The sequence below is a fragment of the Pipra filicauda genome, unplaced genomic scaffold (genome assembly GCF_003945595.2).
Source record: "Pipra filicauda isolate LSUMZ 115617 unplaced genomic scaffold, ASM394559v2 scaffold35_size7292922_pilon, whole genome shotgun sequence".
NCBI lineage: Eukaryota > Metazoa > Chordata > Aves > Passeriformes > Pipridae > Pipra > Pipra filicauda.
In genome coordinates, this window is record NW_024104487.1 from 2,619,007 (window position 1) to 2,640,422 (window position 21,416).

General features: G+C 37.5%; 1 protein-coding gene across 4 annotated transcripts in view; it reads right to left on the reverse strand.

Moving 5' to 3' along the window:
* Window positions 1–21,416, reverse strand: part of SMARCA2 (SWI/SNF related, matrix associated, actin dependent regulator of chromatin, subfamily a, member 2) — a 120,059-nt gene that overhangs the window by 83,291 nt on the left and 15,352 nt on the right. For all 4 annotated transcript variants that reach the window (XM_027752187.2, XM_027752189.2, XM_039384490.1 and 1 more), the window contains 4 exons: window positions 16,028–16,151; window positions 4,601–4,930; window positions 3,627–3,728; window positions 1,171–1,420 (listed from right to left, as the gene is read on the reverse strand). In XM_027752187.2, the coding sequence (XP_027607988.1) occupies window positions 1,171–1,420; window positions 3,627–3,728; window positions 4,601–4,930; window positions 16,028–16,151 (806 nt within the window). The remainder of the gene's footprint in view (window positions 1–1,170; window positions 1,421–3,626; window positions 3,729–4,600; window positions 4,931–16,027; window positions 16,152–21,416) is intronic.

Consider the following 21,416-nt stretch of genomic DNA (forward strand, 5'->3'; position numbering starts at 1 on the left):
TACTGGTCAAATGATCCTTTGTTGAATTTAGTGCTACAATTTTTCAGTCAGAGCAAGTGTAGACCGAATAATGGTGTGTTCTACAAGCTTTCTGAAAAAGATGCTAGAAAACAGGGATTGCTCAGACTGAGACAGTTACGGTAATTCAGTCCTAGGGTATAAGGGTAAGACTGACAGAATAACAACAAAAACATGTTGATAAATTACTTAAGCATTATCTGATGCAAAATGTTTTTCTGGAATCAAGGCCTCAATTCTGGACATTCCAAAATACTTTGTGGTGTTTTACTTTCATAAAGAAAAAGTCATTAAACCAGTCTTCTGTGAGATCACCATCCTCCTTGGCTACCTTTCCCTAGAAACTCATCGTTAAAGTAACTGGAAGATGCATCATCAGTTCAAAACAAGTAAATACCCTAAGTGCAATTACTTCCCTCTGACTAATGATCATCAGGAACATATTTTAAGTGCAGGTCAAAATCCTTCTGCCCAGTAGATTCTCAAAGTCAGTTGTTTAAGAAGCTTGTTGATTAGAAGAGGGAGGAAGTTCCTTTTTAACTCCAAAAGAAATCTCATCCTTTATACTTCCTAACAAATATACTCCACCATCTATCTAGTTCACTCAGGAGGCAATTTTTAAAAATTATGTTTCCTGGTAACCTTTTTTAATCTTGCCTATGCTTTCTTACTATTATATGTATTCTTTGGTCACCGGCCAACCACATCATCCTACTAAAATTTGACTTTGCTGTAGCCACTACCTCATCAGCCTTTCGACCTTCACTGTTCTCTTCTAACTTTCCTTTAGTTTATAATACTGAAAACTTTCTGCACTACATTGATTTCTCCGTAGACTACAAGGATTTTGATTTCCCAGCTTTCATTGTTTGCACCATCCAAGTAATACACTAACCCAACAGAGCCCTTGAGCTTGTTTTAAACTTAAGTGGTTCGCAATGATACTGCCAGCACATTTTACCAGTCCGTAACTTGGGGGAAAATTAAATCATTGTTTGGTCTGTGGTTTGTGTACTTCTCTGTGACACAGCTTCTCTCTAGAAACTCAGTTTACACTACTGGCACTACAGGAGTTGATTGCAAGGAGTTCCAGTTGAGGATGTGAAAAACAAGAATCTGCATATGCATTTTAATCTTGTTATTTGCTTTTACCTATATTCACGTTCTTGGAGTATTTCAACAGGATCCAATCCTTGTGGCTTCTGGATAGGGCTGATGCGATTCTGTTTTTGCTGCAGCTGGACAATGGGAGAAGGTTGTCCAGGTGGTGGCTGTGGTACAGAGGGTCCAGGCATGGTGGCAGCAGGCTGGGTGGCAGTGGGGGCAGGAGAAGGCCTCCCACTAGGGGCAGGCGCTGGAAGCTTTTGTTGTGCATTGGAGACACTCATATCTGGGGCTTGGCCTGAAACAGTAACAGTACTGATTCACAACATGAACTATGGAAAGCAGGAACAAAATCCAGATGATTTCTGAAGACAGAACGTGAAGGTAAGGCAAACATTCAATATCACCAGAAAAAGCACACTGAGATAGACTACATTCTGTTTCTAAAATAGACATACTAAAATGCAAGTATACCATACACTGCAGGACCGAAGAAAAACAAAACACCTGAAACTTTACAATGAATACTGTTTCTTTTGCCATTCCTGAGGATTTTAAATTCCATAAGAAATAAAACAGCTATAGAAATTACTTCCTGCAAATGCTAGACCTTGTTCTGCCTCTTGTTCACTATCCCTGCACCACTCAGAAGAAAGCATCTATAACCGCAATCTGGCAACAAGCAGAAGTAGGTCTGATTTTAGAGCTCTATCAGAACTTGATAACCATACCGAAATTTCTACAACTGTATTTGGAAGTAACTGCCAGATATAAACAGCTTGCGTTTCATTATGATCTCCTATTAATTGTACTTATTTCAAGTACTAGAAATTCAATTATTCTAATTGTCTTGAAAAGTAACACCTCAGTTAACACGAAAATAGTTACCTGTCATTTATAGACACTAAGGGTCATAGATTTCAGTATGCCACTATGACAAATTACCTATGTATTCAGATGTTCACAAATTCACTAACAACAGACATTGCTAGAATAAAAATGTCGTTTAATTTTCTGAGGAGTCATAGTCACTTAATGCTAGGGAAAACAATTACAAAGTTCATCTCAATCTTGTAATCAACCTTAATTCAAACCCAGCATCCTGAAATCTGCATGAAAAGATTTCTTCAAGATCACCATTTGTCATTCACACATCTGAATCAAACTTCAGAAAAGGAACTCGAGCACAAGCTGTAGATTCTGTATTTAGCAACACTGCACTTCAGCTTATAAAAAATAAGAGAAAAAGCAACCCTACCAAAAGCCTCTGTGCAGTCTCAGTTTTCAAGGAATCATGCAAGTTGAATGACTGTGTAATGAGTGACAAATAAATCTGAAGACATAAGCACAGTCTTTAAAAATACATCAAATAAAACCTCCAAAAAGATATAGCAAGGACAAACAAATTTTTTCTTATAAAAAAAACAGTAATGAAAAAAGACAAGCACTAAACAGCTTCTAGTTAAACAGGACAGACATATTATGATGACATACTGGATTATTTAGCTACAACTATCCATCCAGCAATTCTGTGTATCTGCCAGCATTTCTTAGCAGGAGCATTTGAGCTAGAAGGCCCTGTGCCTCGTAAACTCATACACAAAACCTCTCCAGAAACACCTACCCCCTTTTTATTATTCTACTCAAATGTTAAGTATTCATTGGGAGTACTCCAAGAAAAGCAATTCTACTTCTGATTACATACTACTATTTCATTTTCTTTTTATGTTGCGCTAAGTTACCAACTAATGACAGAGACTTTGTTATGACATTAACTATCACAGAGTCACCACTGACTCTAGATTTACCCACAAGAAACATTACGTACATAACACCTGTACCGTATGAGAAGCCTGCATTATTCACAAGTCTGCACTACTATACTTTTTTTCAAATGTCTCTAAAATATCCTTCACAACTTCAAACATTATGTATTACTAGGATTCCTAATTCTTTTAAATGCAATACTTCTTCCACTCTACTTTTAAGCAACAAAATCAGTCCGTAAACCCAAATCTGATCTGAATGATTTGGTTCAAAACCTGATTATCACACAGGGGTAAAAGGTTACACTATTCATTTGATCTCAAAGACTACACTGATCATTCAAAGCTACTTGATTCCAAAACAAGCAAACAAACAAACAACAACAAAAAAAAAGAAAGCAGCCTAATTCCATCATGATTTGAAAACTTTTGTTTACAGTAGCAATGACTAGAGATGAAAGACAAGCTTGCTGCAATTAAGCATGCTCAGAAACTACTTATCAAGTAGGTTTTCTGGTTGTCCCACAGGCAGCTTACATATTTCATTCTGATTGCAAAAAGATGCTTCATTTCAGTCTGTCTAAAAATTGCAGTAATTTCATGTGGGTTATTCACAGATGAATAAAAAGTTAGACTCTCCTTGATTAAAATCTTAGACACAGTAAAGGTTACACTATTTTTCTGCGTGCCTTTTTACCTTTTGTTTTTTCTTTCCCCTGCACCTTTTCCCCACTATACCTTCAGGCCAAGTCTTAGGGGTAATGGCGGTTGTATGTCCAGGCATCCCTGGAGCAGACCCTGGTCCAGCTGCAGCACCACTCATTGCATGTAATCCAATACCTGCAATTTGACAGAGGAAAAAAAAAGTTGTTAAGACACAAAGCATTTTCAAGTATTCAAAAGTCATTCTTCTTTCTAACGTGACAGTCTATTCAGGCAACTAGCACTTTTTTTCATTAAATAAGGATTTAAGTAGCTTTTATTGTGAAAAAATATATGTAATGAAGCATATTAAAATCATGTTTTATGAAAAAATCCCAACTTATTTGGTAGCAAAGCCATATCCACCAAAATTGAGTGAATGGTGAAATCATTAAAACAATTATTTAAAAGAAAATGGTACTATCTTAATCCTCAACTTCTAATGCAAACTCATTAACGGAAGTGTTCTGAAACTAACAGGTGCAGGGTGATTAATGTAACAGTTTTCTTAGGAGCAATGTGCTTGCTTACCACAGTGTAACATCTATTACCATTAGGAGAAAAAAATAAGGACGCTTTCTTTTCCTTATGTCTTTCACTTGACAGCACACTGTAGATAGTTTGTTTTACTTTCAACAACCTAAATAATCAGGCAACTCACTCCAGATTATTTATCTACTTTCCTGCATAAAGACAGGAGACTGAATTTTCACTCTAAGAAAAGCAGTGAAATTGCTGTAAGTACAGTATGATTAACATTCTGGCAAGCATAATTAGGACAGACCCTACTGCACAGTGAAATAACTTCTATTTCAGTTTTGACAATACCCTATTAATAATAGATGTGTTTTATGCACTTGTTCAAGCTTAAAATCAAGGGTCATGCTGTTCACTTTGATGCCAGAGTACAGTCCCATATTATAGCCCTGTACAGTACCCATTTCTTAATCTACCACAGGCAGACCTTCAAGAATTACCTGAGCAATGACTCTTACCAGGCATTCACTTACCAGACTGTCTGTTGAAGGCACTGGGAGGCTGCTGTTGTTGAATGCCAGGCAGGGTCCTCTTGCCCTGAACAGCAAGCTGGAGGTTTTCTGGTAAAGGCTGACCTCTAGCCAACATTTTATATGCCAGAATCTGAGCCCGCAACTGATGCAGCTGTGCAGGGCTGAAAGGGGAAGGCCCTCTGTTAGCCTGATTAATAACTTGTGGGTCTCCCGGTATAATGGGTCCTGGCTGACTGGGAGTCATCTGAGGTGGTGTTGGACCTCCTCCAGACATTGGACTGGACACATGCTCTGGTGCTCCTAGTGGAGATGGGTGTGGCGACATATAACCTAGAACAAGTAAAAGAATCACAAACTTACCTTTCTGTTAGTTCAATCTAAATTCCATCAAATTTCTTTAACAGTACACAGAGTATAAAAATGTCTGTCTCAAGTCAGGATAGCTGTAGTATTTTCTGCAATGACAAGGTGCAATCTGAAGTTCCCTGGGATATCAAGTCTCAGGAGCTATTCTTTGAAAAGAACTACAGCTATTTAGTCCAATATTTCCTAAAAATAACAATTACCCTTTGTCTTACGTTTGGAGTAAGACAAACTACAACATAAAATACAATACAGAAGCACAAGGATATGGTACTGTTTACTAGAATTCTGGATAAATGTTTCCTTGTGGAACACATACAGTGAAGTCTGCCTAGTTTACAGCTTAATATTCTAAGTTTATTTTGATGATTTAACTGATTTAATGAGCCACTTGCAGTTTCACTGTACCGCCCGTGTGTACTTAGACATGCATGGCTTAAGCTTTGAGACAAGCATATGCTACTGGCAGGATCAACCAGGCAGTGGCCACCCGAGCGGCACCACCCGCCACCGCCCCGACGACAGCGGCCCGCCGGCCCCGCCGCCCCGACCGGCGCCCCGACCGCCAGCGGGCTTCCGTCGCTCCCTTCTCTGGCCTCAAATTGGGAGGCCTGGAGACACACCATCTATAACGCAGCTGTCTCCTTTGAGAACACACGCAGGATCACTCTCGAGGAAAAAAGGCAACGCAGAAAGAATCGTGTTCTGCAGAATACACCATCTAAGGAGTCTTTCTGCTGTGCCTTTTGCAATTGGATATGTCTGTCACGTATTGGCCTCATAAGTCACCAACGTGCCTGTAACAAATGTGGATAGAGCCTTCCCAAATCTTCGTTCGCGAAGCCCAGCCATGATGATTTTGATGACACACATTAAGGAATACCCACTCACTGCTACAGGCCCTCTTGGCCAAAACTCACCAACATACAGAAACAGAAAGAAATTGTATTCACTTTCTATACAATTGCTCTTTAATGTATAGAGATTAAAGGTTTGAGCCAGACAAAGAATACTTGATACCTTCTGCCATCCGGGTGCTCAACAATTTGGGGCATCAACTGCAAGCACAAAAATCACCCTCTGAAGAAGCTGCTGAAGACTATGCTACTCTATAAAGTTCCAGAAGAGCAGAGTTCTGGAATATTAAAGCACTTGAATTTTAATTACACTTACTATGTATGTGCTTGAGCTTCACAATGCATAACAGATAGCAAGTTTGGTTTTTTTCGTCCACCAAGAGTGAAAAAGAGGTAATGATATTTACCCACTTCCACTCTGATACTGTGGAACACAAATAATGTTCTTAAAAATTGAAAAAGTCTACAAAAATAATAAAAAAAAACCTAGAAATCTTCTGGCTTATTTACATATTCCATGTTAGGAAGCTACAGATCACAGAACTCCTAAGTTCATGCCACATTCTTCGACACCAAATCTACAACAAACCTTCCCTCACTCTTCCTGTGACTTTCAAGTGAAACTAGATCAATTTCTTCTATATGTGATCCAGATCATGGAAGAAAGCAATTCTGCCCTCTCTTTAGCTTCACTGTTCCTACTGATCCTTCAGTAAAGGCAACATAGGCAAAACCCCAAAGTAGTTTCAGCTTTTCTGGGATGACAGGAGCTGTAAGTCACTAGAACTTAAAGAAGTGGAGAAATGAGAGTCCTAGAGAACTGATATTCGTGCTAATTGATGCTGAAGCCTGGGGATAAAAATGTAACCAAGTAAAGGTTGTAAATATAAAATAGACAAAGAAGAGAGGATTTCAGTTCTTCTAAAAAAGGAAAACAAGATGGAAGTACAGTAGGAAAAAAATAGTTTTGTGATGGGGAAAGACCAGACAAGACAGAAACAGAGTGAGTTCAATTTAAAGAAGATGATGACAAGAAAGGAAGAAGAGTCTGGTGAGGGTATGAAAAATTATACAGTTTAAGAGAAAAAGGAGAAAGTGAGGGAGGAGTTAAAAAAAAAAAGGAAGAAAGTTATAATTACTTTCTAATATAAGCTACTTACTAGCTCAATATAAAAATTGTTTATACATCCCTTGGTGACAATAAAAGGTATGGTAAATAATTGTAAATTTATTCCATTTATTCATCTCTGTCCACTAACTTACTTTTACCTCTTAATTTTTTTAAAAGAAAATAGGGGAAACCCCACAGATCCCTCTTGGTGAGCACACTGCTTTAAAATACAACCTCTATGCCACAAAAACAACAACAAAAAATACAACTACATTACTGTTTTATAGTATAAAATGGGGTTTATTGCAATGTTTGTCCATTATTACATTTTTAAATCTCAGGATTAACTTTAAATGGCACCTAATTCAAACTGCATTGTTTTCTAAACTGCATTTCAAAGAATGGTTTCTTTCCCTCTCCAAGTCTTACTGCCCAAGTTATAAATTCCTTAATCACTGACAGATGTCAGACCCAGGATCTTGAAATCCGTCTGGACCATAAAAATTTAGAAGAGTGGTGTAATATATTGAGTACTTGTTTTCAGTTCTGACAGTCTGAGGCACAAGTCTGAGACTATGTTTTGCAAAGAGGAGCTTTCAGAAATTTTTTGAGCTTTCTAGATATATATTTATTACCTACGCTTTCTCTCTCCTTTAAAGTCCTCTGCATTAGGATTCCTAGCAACAGGAAACTATGCTTGACAAGAGGAAGAATGAAAAAAAATCCCATAAAATATGTCAGAACCTTCCAAACTTCTTGTAAAGGTGTTAAAATGTGGCATTTACACAACGTAAATTTTGTTATGCTATATGGAAATTTTCCTTTACAGTCTGAGAACTTTTATAAGACAGTGTGACAATACACACAGCCATACACTTGTCCTAATAAATTGTTCATCCTACTTGCTTTTTTCCTGTCCTATTACACATACTCTAATACAGCTGAGCACGCACACATAAAGATCCACTAACATTGAATTTAACCACCATATACCATAAATGAAAAAAATGTAAGACACAGTCCACTGGAATGCTTAATATACAGGCAAAGACAGAGAGGTTTTCGAACTCTGCAAACATGCTTTCATCTGCTATGAAGATTTTCAAATGCATTTTTCTGTGGCACACATGAATTTCCAAAGTAAATATTCAGCAGGTTTTTAAATACCTAGCTAATTAATTATTACTTGCTGAACTGCCAAGCACCCCTTCTTCTACATCTTCCACAGAAATTTTTCTCTTCTATTCTGCATGAATCAGTGTTTAATTTAACCTTCAGATGGCAAAAGCGTTGAATGACAATGTGTACAACATTGTACAACAGAAGAAATCTATACACTTTCAAAGGACAATACATAACCTATAATTCTGAAAAATACAGAGAGTAGAAGTCACCCAACACCAGGAAATGAAGGCCCAAAAGTCCAACCTATCATTTAAAGCTGTACCAGGTTTCTCCAGAAACAGGTTTCTCTTGTTTTGAGTTCTGAAAACCTCCAATGACAGTGATTCTCAATCACTCTGAATTTCCTTTCCCTTAAGTCCCATCAGAATTTCACTCATATAATTTGTGACCATTACTCTTCTGCTTTTGCTATGCACCTCTGAGGAGAGTCTGGTCTGCCTTCTCCACAATCCTTCAATGGGTCATAGAAGAGGCTACATCAGAAATCAGTCTCAAGTTTTCAGCAGTAAAAAACCCTCTGTTTTCTTAACTGTATGCATAATCAGCAACATAATCACTCTTTTCATCCCTTTGTATCAACTTGTTCAACACGCCATCACAGCATGTCATAAACAATGCATATTCTTTACAATATTAACACTGGCAGAAATCCTAGTTCTAACACATTACCAAACCCAAGTATTTTTGGAGGGAAGACTATGCAAAGTTTCTGCTCTAATTGCTTTCTCACTTTAGTTAACAGAAACAAGTAACATCTTTCTTATCTGTTTTAAAGCTAAAGAACCAGAGAGTTAAAAACTGAGAGACCTTTTTCTTCACTTTTAATGCTATAATGAAACAGAAAAGAACACATCTGAATGAATTCTAGACCCTGGTAATGAGCATGACACAGAAGGAGTCAAGGTTTTAGCAGTCCAACACAGAATGTTGAACACAGATCTTGACTCACCACTAAAAATTAAGACTTAAACAATGAAAGAGTCTGAGGATCATGTATGTCACATTTTTATGCTAAAACCATCAGCAAGGGTACATTTTTACTCAAGAATGTGACTGTAAGAGAATTAGTGGATTAGGAAGATACAAATGGGATTGAAGAAATATAGTCATGTAACTCATTTAAAAATCACTTCAACCATCAACTGAAGTTAGTATAAACAAAAAGGAACCAAATACATCTCCACAACACACAGCAGGAAAGCATAACATCTTGGAACACAGTGGAAAACACCTCCTTATTGGACTGAGGCTACAAACTTTCTTAAGGTAAGCAAAATACAGCATTTCCCTGTCTATAGTGTGGCCAGGGTTAACACCAGTTCTTGTGAAACTCTGAACAAAGAGAAAGGTCACATGTGTGCAAGTCACTTAAAACTAGGACTGTAGAAATAAATTGTTGAGAGGTCTTACACTGGCAGGCAGATGAATAAGGTGACAGATCTTTCCTCATCTTTAAAAGGCAGAAAGAATTCAGAAGAGAAAGTGTAACTAATTTAAGTAAGGACAATGAACACTGCCTGTGAAGTAGCAGAATCTTAGTGAATTCTGTAAATTAAACTTTTTAAGAAGTTTAATACATACTGAAAGATGATAAAAAATAAATACAGATCAAGTCCCAGAATCTTAAATTTCTGCAGCCCTTATGTTTCCATGTACAAACAGCAGGGAAAGACAGCCAAACAACTTAAATTGGGCTGTATTTCACTGCTATATCACAGTAATTTCATTTAATTTGCTCCAAAACCTGGAAAAATACAGCAATTGTTAACTTCAGTCCATTTATATATTTTTATGAATTATTTAAAACATATTTTATTTTATATAAATATTTGGCTTCTCTTTGCAACTTCTCCCAGTCCTCTCACAAAGTCAAGTCTAACCATTATTTTAATCTTCTGAATAACTGTTTAACAGCTTAACAATTTACCATAAATTTCATATTTTTCATATAAATACTGCGAATTTCAGCACAGTTGATTCACAGAGCCTGAAGGCAGTTTCTAACACAATTCAGATTCAGTTAAATGCAGTAAGGTTACTACTTAAACAGCTAAATATGAAGTTGGAGCTATGGATTTTCCTTCCATTTAACCTATTAGCATCAAAAGAAAGGTTTTAAGACTTAACAGGGATATCATGTGCAACTTGAAGAAATGAAAATTTGCCACCAAAACCAGTCAGGAATGTTACCCTTTCTCCACTTTGGCATTAGGAGTGGAAAGGAGTAACTGCTGAGGAGAAAGATACCAAGTCATAGTATTTTCCCCATAAATTAACATCAGACTCCTGAAAATCATCCTATTGCACTATGCAATAAAAATGTATCAATCTCTCTGAGCTAGTAACACTTTCTTTCTGCATGACTAGCATCTCACTGAGCACCAAGAAAATATAAATCCACGAAGTGAAGTTGCATACCTTAACTTAGTAATTACTGTTAAATAAAGGCAAACATCTCAGAACAGTATCTGCCATTCAAACAGCGCAAAAGCACTTAAGTAAAATTACAAAATTTTTGCAGATTTAGCTTTGAAGTGTTTCTGATTTTCTCATCACTCATCTCACCTCAAAAAAGGGTAATTATTTCTTAACATAAACCATAAGAATCACTACTTCCAAAATTTTCTCTTTCTGTTCATTCACAACTGAATGCTTGATTTACATAAATCATACCTACAACTGTACGAGCAGTTTGCCAATTTATTTCTAATTTATCACCCATATTTTGAGCATATATTTTATAAAAAAACTTGCTTTTTACTTAGAGACAATCTTTTGTAAGACTTTCTTCTTTTAAAAAAATACTAAAAAGACTAGTATTGCAACATTTGACATTTAAATGAAATCTCGTTTTGTGATCATTTCCAACTGTAAACTGCATACAGAAGGACTGCAGCCTACACATTTATCACAACTGTTCCACTCAAATCTCTAAGAACTGGAGCATTTTATGAAGACTATCTATCTTCGTTTTCTTTCCATTGTTTCCTACTCTAACTTACTAGTTCTTCTCAGAATCTTGGAGCCTGTAAACAGGCAGATTTCTGTCAAAAAGGCACCCTTGCAGCTACAACAGTCTACCTAACTTGTCTAAACAAGACTAGACTTTTAGCATCTAAACAAACTTCTCCCTTTGGTCTATTGAACAGAAGAGAAAGACATTCAGTGTTGATGTAACTTTCATATGACACAAAATCTACCACAAATACTTGGGTCATCTTTCTCCAAAAAGGTTAAATTATCTTCATTAAGATACAGATATTTAATACAGTCTGAATTCACCTAATTTAAATTTGCAGGAACCGAATTATACTATCCCCTCCAACTCCCCTTCCACACACACTTTTTTCTCCCTTAAAGATAAAGGTTCCATCCTGTTCAAGCCTTTCTACCATCCAGGAATGTGCAGACTGATCAAATCTTCTTTTAATTCTCTCTCAAAAAGAATAAAAAATAGAGTTTAACATTCTCCAGGAAAAAAAACAATCAAACAAACAAAAAAACCCTCCAAAACCCAAAACCAAACCTAAAAACAAACCCACTTTCCAAGTCTCAAGTAATTTCTTTATTTGTCTTCTAAGTAAAGTGCAATTTTACAGAATCATTAAGACTGGAAGGTTCTTCTTAAGGCCACCCAGACCAATACCCTGCTCAAATGGTCAGCTACCTGCTGGGTTTTGACTATCTATCTCCAAGCACGGCAATTACACATACTCTCTGGGCAACCCACTGTATTATTCAGTCACATTTACAGTAAAAAAGTGTTTTCATATGTCCCAATTGAATTTCATGTGTTCAGTTTGTACCCACTTTCTCTTCTTTGGTCACTGATACTCACTGCAAAGATTCTGGCTTCCTCTTTGTCACTCTGTCCCATCAGATATTTCCAATAGCCTTTTTTTCAGGCTATGCAGTTTCAGCTTACTCAGTCTCTCCTCACACAAAAGATGCTTCAAATATTTGATGCTACTTTAAACAATTCTCAACAACTTTCTGAACTGCAGATACTAGAATGAATACAATACCAAAGTACAGCCCTCAGCTAATTCATTAGAAAAGATGATGCAACTCCTCAATAGCCTCCTGATTCTGTATGCAGGTAGTACATTCCACCTCATGGTTGGAAAAACTGTACATGACAATACTCTTTTAAATCTGATAAAATAACCAAAACTCTTTTCAGACTTTCTCATTTGTGTGATAAGAGTTTATACCACTATACAGTAAACTACCTTGCTCCTAGACATACAATGTTGTTGGTTGTGCTAAAATCTATGCTAGAAAAATAAGCACATTCTCCTCAGGTTCTGATCAGCCTTTGTAACCAACTTGTTCATTATTTACTGCTAAACCCCTGTGCTATCTGCAAATTCTATCAGCACTGATTTTAAACTTTTTTCCAGATCACAAATATATGGAACATCACTGAACTAAAACAGAACCTTTCTGAAAGACTAACGAGAAAACCCACAATCAGATGATTATCATCTAATTAGAGTTAAGTTTATAATCTGTCATTTAACAAGCTTAATATATTAGTGTAAATTATATTGCTTTTACTTAATGATACCTAGTGATATACAGTGACAAGCCAAGCACCTTTATATAACTCTAACGTCTATCAGTCAGTCAAGGTTGTGTCTATCATTTACTGCTACTAGCTTTAACAATGAATAGAGAAGCCCATTCACAGGCCAGGATCCTTTATCCTGACAACTGTACAAATACTGTACTGCACTAAGTACTGTATCACACCTGTCTACATGTTAATAAATCAATTTAGCTTATGATCTCTTCAAAAATAATAGTAAATTTGTTTGATCAGCATATAAAATAATATAGTAATAGTATATTTACATAATATATAATAGTAAATGTCAATCTAAAGGCTGACTTTATGCAATTCAGAAGGATTTGGACAAGCTCAAGAACTGTGACTACAGGAACCTCATGGGGTTCAACAGGGCCAAGTGCAAGGTCCCACACAAGGGTCAAGGCAATCCCAAGTACCAATACAGGCTGGATGTGGGGATTGAGAGCAGTGCCAAGACAGGCTTGGGGGTGCTGGTGAACAAGAAGCTTTACATGACGTGGCAATGTGCACTTGTAGCCCATAAAGCAAACTCACATCCTGGGCTCATCAAAAGCAGCATGACCAGCAGGTGTTTTCTGCTCTGCTCTTCTAAGACCCTATCTGGAGTACTACATACAGAATTCTCAGCACAGGAAAGAGATGGATTTGTTGGAGTGGGTCCAGAGGAGGGTCATGAAGATGATCAGAGGTCTGGAGTACCTCTCCTATGAGGACAGGCTGAGAGAGTTGGCGTTGTTCAGCCTGCGGAAGACAAGGTTCCAAGCAGCCCTTATTGCAACCTTTCAAAACTTAAAGTGGCTTACAAGAAAGATGGAAAGAGACTTTTAAGGACCTACAGTGACAGGAGGAATGGTTTTAGACAGTAAATTCAGACTAGCTAAAAGAAAGACTTCTTTTTTTTAATGAGAGTGGTCCAACACTGGCACAGGTTCCCCAGAGTAGTGGTACATGCCACATCCCTGGAAACATTCAAGGTCAGTTTGAAGGGGGTTCTGAACAACCTGATCTAGTTGAAGATGTACCTGCTCACTGCAAGGGGGTTGGACTAAATGACTTGTAAAGGTCCCCTTCCAACCCAAACCATACTATGTTTCTATGATTCTGTGATTTTTCCATAAAACTATTCTCAATTACCTGAATTATAGACGATGTCACATAAAATTAAAAGACAATGTTCTTTGATTTTACCTAGAACAATATTTAACTGATAAATGGTCATTCCGCTTATGCTTCCAAACTAATGGCCAAAGTTTAGAGTGATCCATTTCCTGAGGTTTTAAACTTCTTCATCTACTTTCCCCAAAACACCCAAAAAATATTAATTGGTGCATATTTATCTACCTCAGCTTGAGGCCTACAAACAATAAGCCATGAAAAAAATGGACCTTGAACTAATAAGGTGTAATTTCTATTTGACACGTATGTTGTTAAAAATTGTACGTAACTGTGTACTGCAAGCTCAACAATCACACATTTCTAAGGAAGTGAACCTTATAAGTAAATCTTGTTTTCTAATAATGTACCATACACAACTAAAGATTTTGTCAGGATTTGAAGAGTTACTAGGCACCTTTCCATGGATTCTCAAAGAACTGATACTGTCCTTTTGCCATGAGTGTGGGCATCGTTAAACTCACTCTCTTTTACCACCTTGTATATTTCTACAAAACTTATAAAAACACAAGTGTCCTACACAACCCTAATGTTGTGGGATATCAGACAAAAAGTATCCAGTAGGTTGAAAGTCTATTAAGGAACCTGGTTTTCTGTCTTGGATCTGTAAACTAACGGGGAGAAAACACAAGGTTAGCAAATGGGACTTTGCCCAACTGGTATCAAAACAGCTCCAAGTGCCATCACCATCTTTTGTGGAAAAGATAATTGTGTAAGAATAAAAAAATGGAGACACGGAGGCAAAGAAAGCTAAAACATTCCTCTATGATGTCAAGAAGAGTATTTGAAATATTAGAACATGTGGGGGTTTTTCTGACCATTTCTTTTAAAAGCCTGCTCCACATTACAACTCTACAGTAATGTCTATTTACCTTGTAACAGTTGACAGCATACACCAAAAAGAGAGCAGGGATCTGCAGTCTTTAGCCTGACAGAGCTGCTACAAATACAGTCATCTTTTTGCAGAGCAAAACTACCTGGAAGTCTAATCTCAGCCAGCACAGATAAGAAAACAACTCAGAAGCTGCTTGTATTTGAAGCGTTTGCAATTCATGCTCTTGTATTTTCAGCACATAATGTTTCAATTTGATCCATCTTCGTCATCAGACTAAATGCTCTCTTCATTTCATCACATGTAAAATGTCCTCTGAATGCAAAGCCAAGTAAAAATTTTTCTCTCAGATGATCATGCTTGCATCTTGTTGAAATCAATGAGAAAGTTTCACCTGATGAAGAATTTGCCTCTGCAAAGTCAGTACTATTTTACTTAACTGATACTGAAAGGGTTAATGAAAAATTTACTTTCTAATTATCAAGGTCCCAGAATGGGATTCAGCTGACCAATTAAAGACTAGTGGTTCAGTCACATCCCACTGAAAAGTCACAAAGCAGTTCAGGCTCAGTCATTTTGCTGATCTGTAGCTGTTTTTTTCCTTTCAACATTTCTCCTATCCTATGTAATACAAACATGTAAATACATCAAACAAGGAGCACCTCTTAATAGATCTGTGTAGTGTGTCACACCAAGAGCCTAATTTCATTTGGGATTCTTCAGATGTTGCTGTAACATAATTAACCGTGCAATATACAAAGCCTTATCTGCTGAACTTATTAATAGTAGCAGGTGTTTCCAACATACCAGGCGGCTCATGCCCTTTTATGTTGCAGACTATAACACACAAAGAAGGTATGTAGCAATGTGTTAAAAAGAGTTTCTATTTTCTGGCATAAAAAACATTGGAAAGAACTTTGATAAGCACTTTAACAGAGTGTTAAAGAACTTTCTCCAGGTTTGCTTGGGTTCTTCTCTCTTATAACTTCTTCACCAAAGCATTAAAAGAAATCATATTTAATACATTTACATTTAAGATAGTCACACAAGATAGGAGATAACTAGATGGAGGTTTTTATAGAGATGTGAACTGAAATCTGTGATAGATTTTGTTGAATTACTTGTCCCAGTCACGGGCTTGAACCTCAGCTATCTCCACCACATGACTGATGGATGCTCCAGAAAGCAAAGGGATTCAGCCTTTCCAAGCAAAGCTGAAAGGAAATAATTGGAAATCTGTTACATGCAACTACAGACTCTTTGTGGAGCAAAGAGACCCCAAAATCACACAGCATGCACAGTAAGGATAAACCTTGGCTATGCTGGTCCATTGGACTCTGAGGTGGGCCCATTCCAGGATGAGGAGGTCGCATACTCTTCATGGAGCCACAATGAACATCTTCAACCATTCCTTTTTCGTGCAAGCCATCAATAGACTGTGAAAACAAAATAAGTATTTATACAGAGATAATATATCAATCCCCTATAAAAATCTGAAGGACTTTAACTCAAAATCTAAACAAACACATGAAGAGTAAAAACAATGCAAACTTTTAACCTGGAATCAGACATCTGACGAAACACAGAACACCATTAGACTGCTTGTTCCCTGTTTCTTTTCTGCCTTTTTTTTTTTTCTCTCCTTATGAACTGTTTGGCAATGGCAGGGAGGCAAACTGTCCAAATACAAACACACAAAGTGTATTGGGCTCATATTACAAAGCAGTGTAACACACACTAACTTATGAAAGTACAGCCTGTGGCTTCGCTTGAGTTATTTTTAGCACAAACTTTGCCCTTTCGGTCATTGCTCTACTGGAATGTCCCAAAAACTGTTTCTCTTCAAAAACAAGGAGAAACATTGCAGGAGACAACCTCATCTTTACCGGCAAAAACAAGGATAGGCAGTCAAGGAAGGGAGAACAATACTTGTGCTCCCTGTAGTTCCTGTCACCCCATTCACTCATCAAAAACTACAGTTCCCAAGGTACTTGAAATGCAAAACAGGTCCAAGTGCCCAAAAAACATGCTGAACGCATGCTGGGCACTAAGAAAGGCTCTGTTACAGAAACTGAAGGAATCTGAAAGTGAAAATAGGGGGAAAATAACAACATAAAGAAGATGTCTTAAGAAAATAATTAAGTTTTACCTAAAAGCAAAAATTACATCATATCCCTAACTATGAAGAGATTAAGCTTCTAACTTAGAGCTCTGCAAGGCTTTGCATTGGGAAGGAACAGCCTGGCATCACTCTCTAGAGAAATACGCAGCTCTGCCCCTCTCTAACACATGCACAAACTCACACTAAATATTGCTCTTACTAAACCCTACTGTTAATGGAGATCTTGCTGTCTATTTCATCTAAATCCACACTTATTAATTGAGAATTCTTTATAAAATTATAGTTAAAATAACTTACTACAGTGGAAAATACAGAGAGCTAACCAAAAGAGAGTGCAAGAAGCTATGTCAACTCAGGAAAAAAAAAGTGACACATTTCTTATTTTTGAGTAATTTGTTTCACATGACTCAGTTTAAACAGAACTAAAGATAGGTCATGCCTTCTACAAAGTAAAAAATAATTCTAAATTTCAATTTGTAAACCCTTCATATAAATTTTCTGCTTTCCATTGCAATACTCAGATTTGACTGAAAGCACCTGTAAACATACGGAATTCTTTTTGTTGTTGTTTATCAACATTTTTTAAGGATTTCACTATAATTTTTCTGTATCAGAACTATGGGTTAAAAGGGGGAAAGTTATGAAAAAAGAGAAGTTAAATGGATTTTTCATGTTTCATTAAATCATTTAGTTGTCATGACAGTATAAAAATATTTTTGAAAAGAACTTGTATCTGAAAAACACCCACCACTCAAGAAGCTATTTTTGATTACAAGAACTAGGGATATGAAGCAGAAACATTGAGACAGATGACTGACACATTAAAAATAGTTCCACTTCGCTAACCAAATAAATCCCAATGCCCTTTTCCGAGGCATGAAGATCCCTCCCTCTCTTTGCCCCGACTTACAAAGATAACCAACACAGAAGAGAACACTGAGTTCACATTCTGCCTGTGCTAGCTGAGTAGTACAGAAACCAAAACACCTGTAAAGCTGGATACATTTTGTCATGGTATGTGTCGAGGACTAAATCTTTAGAGCCACCAAGAGGAGAAGGAAACTGCGAAGGAAATTTGATCTGATTTCCAGAACAGAAGGCTCTAGCTGGACACAACTGTGGTGTGACTGCTGGGTTTCATGGCACTAATAGGTGACAGCCATGAAACCTCTGCGAATCCAGGCAGCTCTGGACGGGACTACGATGGGACACAGCATGCATACATCAGAAGTACCAGCACACAGAGGGTGGGGAAAGGAGCTGCTGGTAACAAAGAACAGCAGTGAAGAGAAAAACAAATATGGGGCCTTTCATAAAGAGAACTCAAAAAAAAAAAAAAAAAAAATCGAACAGGAACAGAGAGGTAAAGAAACATGATCATACAATAAGACATGAATTGAAGGAATGCTTCTATGGAAAGAATTGATCAAAAGGGCAGGGTTTTGTAAGATAAGTTTTACCCACATTAACAAAACTGTAGAAAACTGAAAACTGAAATGCTTCAAGTCTAATAGAAAGGAGTCTAAATAAAGGAAGAAAGGGGTTTGCTTCTGTGTGTTTGCAAAAATTATGCTGTGAAAAAAATGAAAACTAAATTCATTAGAACTCATTAATCAGTTTTTTACAAAATATGAAGATAGCATAAACTTCTTTGAAGACAAAATTAGTTTTAATGATCATACTGTTGCTAGTGTATGCAGAGACTGGTATTTCCAAGAATATATTTCATCTAAAAGCACTTCTATTGATTATGGGCAAAACATCTAAAATAGGGAAGACAATTCAGCAGGGAACAGCAGTGGACCAAAAGAACTGAAAAACAGTTATTTTCTGTAACTTTTTTAATCACTGTATAGTTACAGAGTCAGAGGATAACTTCAAATCTATGTAACAGGTTAAAAATTACAGAAGGAACCTTACACACAATGTAATTTCTGCAAATTCTTCAGTCCTCTATAAATTATTAAAGCTATCTTCCACAATGACATTGTTGGGATACCAATAAAGCCCTACGAGCCCACTGGGATACTTGTTTTATTTTATTCTTTTAATACGACAGAAGGAGAACAGGAACGTGAGACATACTCAACTTTGAGTAGACATTACTGTTTTGACTGGTCCCAGTAAGGACAAGCACTGAACAGGCCAGATATATAAGCAATGCTTCTAGAAAATAGAGTGAGGGATGAACTTCAACTGAAGGCAAGCACACACCTACATACTTGGCAGGCTTACACAATGTCTAATGCATAAGAAGCATTCTGCCTACAGTGCTTTTACTCTTAGTTTAGTAACAAAGGTCTTCTAACAGACAGTACTGCATCATGGTTTGACCTATTTCCAGGTAAACTGTCCAATTATGGTGTCTTTCTTTCCATCCACCTTCTTAAAAACCAACCAAGAAAACAGCCTTAAAATCAAAAACTGAGTACTGAACTAGATTTCTTCTAGATCATCTCTAAAACAAACAAAATTACAGAGATCAAACAGCAATGCATTGTCATGTAACTGCCACATAACTACACAGCATAACTGAATGCATCACTGATGGACAACCAGTCTGACTGTCGTTGCAGTAGGGAATTGGCCAACATTTCCATTAACCTCTTACAAATCACTGAATCACCATTTTACATGAGTTCTCTTGATTTTTCGAAGTTGACATTGATATTTCCTTTCTTTATTCACTAATGCAGACACAAACAAAACAATGCATGGAACATGCCTGCTGATAAATAAGGTGTTACTTCCAGAATCACAGCAGAACTGTTATGATTCTCAGAACGCCTACTGTGCATACATCTGTTAGCCAACAATATTTGAAATGAGAAACCATTTGCCTTCTGTTTTAATGGAACATCTAACATATTTAGTAAAAACTACCACATTTGTGAAGAACTTTTTCTCTCCCTTTTTCTCTCATTCACCAACACCAGTAATACTGTCCATGACATCATAGTAATTCTTCCGTAGTCAGTAATCATTTACACCCCCCTTTACAAATTCATAAAAGAAGTGATTATCATCAGGTTACAATTCATTGAAAGAGAAAATAAACCAAGAGTTCACAGTACTACATCCACCCTCAAGTGAGAACCCTGCAACTTAAAAAGCTATACTTTTGTCATAACTAAGACATAACTAACCAGTTACTACACAGCTACTGTGTAAGAGCATACAGAAAGCTGTATCATAGAATCATGGAATGGCTCAGGTTGGAAGCGACCTTCAAGATCATCTAGTTCCAACCCTCCTTCCGTGGACATGGACACCTTTCTCTAGACCAAGTTGCTCAGAGCTCCATTCAACCTGTGTATGGTCTCATACACTTCCAGGGATGGGGCATCCCTGGGCAACCTGTTCCAGTGCCTCAGCAGTCTCACGTGAAGAATTTCCTATTATCTCATGTAAACCTACCCTCAGTTTGGCATGATTCCTCCTTGCCCTGTCACTACATGCTTTTGTAAAAAGTCCCCCTCCACCTTTCTTGTAGGCTCCCTTCAGCTACTAGAAGGTCACAATGAGTTCACTTCAAAGCCTTCTCTTTTCCAAGCTAAACAAAACCAATTCTCTCAGCCTTTCCTCACAGGAGAGGTACTCCAACCCTCTTATCATCTGGGTGGTCTCCTCTGCACTCACTCCAACTCACTCTGTCCTTCCTGGGCTGGTGACTCCAGAGTTGGATGCAGCACTCCAGGCAGGCTCTCACCAGAGCAAAGGGGCAGAATCCTCTCCTGCTGGCCATGCTGCTTTTGATTCAGTCCAGGATACAACTGGCTTTCTGGGCTCTGAGCACACATTGCTGGATCATGTCCAGCCTCTCATCCACCACCACTCCCAAGTCCTTCTCAGTAAGGCTGCTCTTGATCTGTCACCCCCTAGCCTGTATTGATACCAGCAGTTGCCCTGACCCACGTGCAGCACTTTGCACTTGGTCTTACTAAACCTCGTGAGATTCCCGTGACTCACTTCTCGAATTTGTCCAGGTCCCTCTGGATGGCATCCCATCCTTCAGGTGTGACAACTGCACCTCTCATCTTGCTGTCATCTGCAAATTTTCTGAGGGTGCACTCGTTCCCTTTGTCTATGTCATCAATAAAGATATTAAGTAATACTGGGCCCCTGAGGGACATCACTTGTCCCTAATGAGCTGTTGACCACTACCCTCTGGATGCAACTGTCCAATGACTTTCTCATTCATCTAACAATCCACTTATTGAATTAATCTCTCTAAAATTTAGAAAGAAGGATGTTGTGGGGTACTGTGTAAAAGTAGTGTAGTGTAGTCAGTTCAGACTAAAATCACATAACCTGATGTTTTGCCCCCAGAGGAACTTTTATGTGGATGCTGAGGAAAAGTAAGATTAGGGCAACCAATGTAACAATGCTTTCTTTTAATATCTTCCAGTTTCCAAGTATTTTTTCCTCAAAAGACTCTCTGAGACCGTTATGGTTTGTCCATTTAGTGGTACCCCCCCGAGACTTCCTAAGTACTTCTCCTTAAATGTAGTTGTCATGCATCCAAGATACACTTCAGTAAAATTTGGAACTGTAAGTATTTTCCTGAAAATTTGATTGC